The sequence below is a fragment of the Etheostoma spectabile genome, chromosome 15 (genome assembly GCF_008692095.1).
Source record: "Etheostoma spectabile isolate EspeVRDwgs_2016 chromosome 15, UIUC_Espe_1.0, whole genome shotgun sequence".
Taxonomy (NCBI): Eukaryota; Metazoa; Chordata; class Actinopteri; order Perciformes; family Percidae; genus Etheostoma; species Etheostoma spectabile.
This window is the reverse complement of record NC_045747.1, coordinates 16,677,307-16,680,851: the sequence shown is the minus strand read 5'-3', so window position 1 is coordinate 16,680,851 and position 3,545 is coordinate 16,677,307. Positions and strand designations below refer to the sequence as shown.

The following is a 3,545-nucleotide window of genomic DNA, read 5'->3' as shown; positions in this document are numbered from 1 at the left end:
GCGTTGGCCCACCTATCTACAGCTAGGGGAGACTATGATAAGCCAGATTTCAACAAACGGTGGTGTGTTCCTTTAAATTAAAACCACAATGGGATTTGGTTCTAAGAAAAACAATAAGAAGAAAAAAATGGCTCATAGCAACACCACATACATCTGTTATTTATTTAAAAACAATATACAGAAAACAAAACCCCTGTTAAAATGATAAATTTGCCAGCAAAGCCCTGGATTTAAAGATTGAAGAAAGATTGAGGGCAAAACATGCTGAGAGTGATCGTGATGGTTGTGATTCATTTACGGCTGGACATAAATCATGTAAAGAGCTCAAAGTCGAGTCTCTTTGAGTTGTAGAACTGAGCTCCATCCTGGTCGACCCTTTTGCAGTAAACACCAGTGCTGAAATAGCCTTCATCGACCCAACCCTGCAAAACAGACAATAAGAAGATTAAATCCCCCCAGGCCAGATTGAGGTTAAAGGTAGAACCAGCCTGCAGCCCAATAATCTTGTAAACATAATGGGATCTACTTCTAAATTTGCATTAGTATACAGGAGAAAAGCTGAAAAAATGGGTAAATTCCTTAATAAAGTTGCTATTTAATTTATCAGTGTTAGTGCAAGTAATAAGTACAATGATTATACTTTAAAATAGACATACATTTCTATTATAACAATGAGCATTACAAACCTGAACTTTGTCCTGATGCTATACTTGAAAACATTACAAATAGACAAGTCTTTTTTTAAGAATATACACCTTTCTATATTTTAGTTTTAAGCCCTTATTAAAATTATAACCTACAATTTTCTATTATTATTTTTTACAATTGCAATTTCCTTTTCTTTATCATTTGTTTGATTGAGCTTATAAGCAGGGTGAATATTCCATACTACATATTGTTTACAATAAATATTCTGTTATGAGCAACACATTTTAAAATTGCCGTAATCAGTGATACACAAGGATATTAGTACACATAGTAAATTTGCTTCGTTTTTGACTATGCTGTTTGACAAATTCTTTGTTTGGTGCGTATTATTATCATAGCAATCAGGTATGGAGCAAATTAACGGCACTGAGACCAGCTTAAAGTGGTCTTGGAAATTTAAACACATACTTGATTCGTCTCGTCCAGTTACACTAGCTTTGTCACCCCATCATCACCCTGACTGCTACCACCAAGTTTGATTGGATAATTTTTAACACATGCTTACAAAACCAAAATGTCAAAACAAAAGCAAAGGCTTTGAGCTGAGGGCCTTGCCTAATTTGTTCAATATTTTGCCATATATATCCACTATATGAAAAGAAAACCATACAATACCAGTTGTACAATGTATCACAAACTCAAAAAGTGCTTTTGTTGAAGAACCTTTGATTTTAAGTTGATGGATGAGAATACCTGCATCTGCTGACTGGTGAAAGGGCCAAAAACCTCCGAATCATCCTTATTTTCCCATTTGTACTCCCACATGACTTCTTCACTCACTGAGAAGAAGACAAAACTGGATTAAACAAAACAAGATATTTTTGTACTATTGAAGGGAAATGTATACAAGTATCACTAAGCAACCTTTTTCGTCTTCTTCTCTCTCTGATCTGCCTGTGTGGGTCTCGTCAAATTTATCTGCAAACATGTCAAGTTCATCTTCTTCTTCATCACTATCACCACTGGGTTTTCCCACAGCTGGTCGCTTGCTTGTCATGCTCTTCATCATATAGGCCAATTTTTCATATGTTTGCTGATATATCTCAAACATCCCAGATCCAACCAATCTGTCAGCTAGTGCGGTGAGCCTGTCAAGCTTTTCTGTATCCCTTTTGGTCTCCTCCGTGGGTTCACTCTGTTCCCTCAGCTTCCCCTTCTTCCTTCCTCCAAGGCCTCCTAGCCGACGGAGCGCTTTGGCAACTGTCTCCCCCGGTAGCAACAGTTCGACCACAGCTTCAGTGAGCTGGTGCTGCGTGTAGGATGCCAGCGGGTCCTCTGCAGGCTCCATCTCCTCCTCCTCCTCTTCTTCTTCTTCATTGTTTTCTCCGCCTGCCTGCTTCTCTTCTCTCTGTTTCTCTTCCTCAGCCTCATCCTCATCCCCAGCTCTGCGTTTCCGTTTGGCTCCAAGACCTTTCTTCTTTTGTTTGTAAGGTTGTTCTTTTATTCTCACCTAGAAGAAGTAACGTACATTATTGCACATTCCTTGAAAGGTTTTTAGACATGAAACAAAAGTCCCTTAAAATACAATTACCCAGTCAATGTTGTCAAGCCAGTTGTCTCTAATCTGTTCTTCCTTTTTGATGAAATAGTTTCCCTCGGAGTCAAAGTATCCTTCCTGCATCTCCTCATCCAGGTTGAAAGGTGTAATGGAAACGCCCTCATCATAGTCAATGGTGGGTCCTTCTTGGCCTGAAAACATAGTTGGTATTGTCTCAGGTGACAGGATTACTAACACTTCATTTTTTAGACAACAACACTATCTTGCCACACTCAACGCATTTGTATGTAGCAGAAGTGGACAAAAAAAATTCAGTTCCCTTTTGTGTGTATATGTGAAGTAATATATAGGGCTGGGCAATTTATCAATGTTGTATCAACATCGCAATATGAGACTAGATATCATCTTAGATTTTGGATATATCTTAATATGGTAAGTGTTGTTCCTGGTTTTACAGGCTGCATTACAGTGAAGTGATGTCATTTTCTGAACTTGCCAGAGTGTTTTAGCTGTTCTATTATTTACCTTTACCCACTAAAGTCATTAAATCATTTCTCGAGAATATCTATCAAAAATCTCATTGTGTAAAGAACATTTTGTTAAAGCACCAATAGTCACCCATAAAATATTGTCGCAATATCAACATTGAGGTATTTTGTCAAGATTATCGTGATATTTGATTTTCTCTATATCACACAACCCTAGTAATATGTCATATCAAAGTAAGCAAGACCAGCTCTCTGCCCTCTATCACTTCATAGTTACAGTTCAAATAATAAACAAGACATACCCTCCACGTCATCATTGGCCAGAATATCATATTTGCTGCTGCTTTTTGTTTCTTCCCCTTCATCTTCTTCATCGCTGTCAAGGGAATGTTTGCCCTTAAACCTGGAGCCTGGGCCACTCACAACCTCACAAACCTGGTTCAACAGTAGATGAGAGAAAAGAAAAATACAACATATAACATTATATAACATTAAAAATAATACAAGCAGGCATCCCTTTTCTTACTAGTTTTAGTCAGTTATTTCCATGTCCTGACAACATTGTCATTGATTTAGCTGACAAACTCGTTTGAGAGAATTTCACTTACATGGCATTCCACTGGAATTCTGTGCAATTTCATACAGTGCACTATTTACATTTTACCATTTCATTTCATTACTGTGCAATATTTATTTATTATTTAGTACATAACCATTTAATGTCATTACAGTGCAATATTTAATACTCAGGACTATATTTTTCCCTAATGTGTATACAAAACTATTTTTTATTTGTATATAGATGCTCTCAGGAATGTGCATCAGGTCCCCCCCCCCCCTTTTTTTTTTTT

General features: G+C 37.2%; 1 protein-coding gene across 1 annotated transcript in view; it reads right to left on the bottom strand.

Annotated features, from left to right (window-relative positions):
- Positions 1 to 130: 130 nt before the first annotated feature.
- cd2bp2 (CD2 (cytoplasmic tail) binding protein 2) overlaps positions 131 to 3,545 on the bottom strand; it is a 4,778-nt gene continuing 1,363 nt past the window's right edge. The window contains exons 3-7 of the mRNA XM_032537866.1: positions 2,997 to 3,129; positions 2,240 to 2,397; positions 1,573 to 2,158; positions 1,402 to 1,487; positions 131 to 422 (exon numbers count right to left, since the gene is read on the bottom strand). Of these exons, the coding sequence (XP_032393757.1) occupies positions 312 to 422; positions 1,402 to 1,487; positions 1,573 to 2,158; positions 2,240 to 2,397; positions 2,997 to 3,129 (1,074 nt within the window). The 3' untranslated portion in view covers positions 131 to 311. The remainder of the gene's footprint in view (positions 423 to 1,401; positions 1,488 to 1,572; positions 2,159 to 2,239; positions 2,398 to 2,996; positions 3,130 to 3,545) is intronic.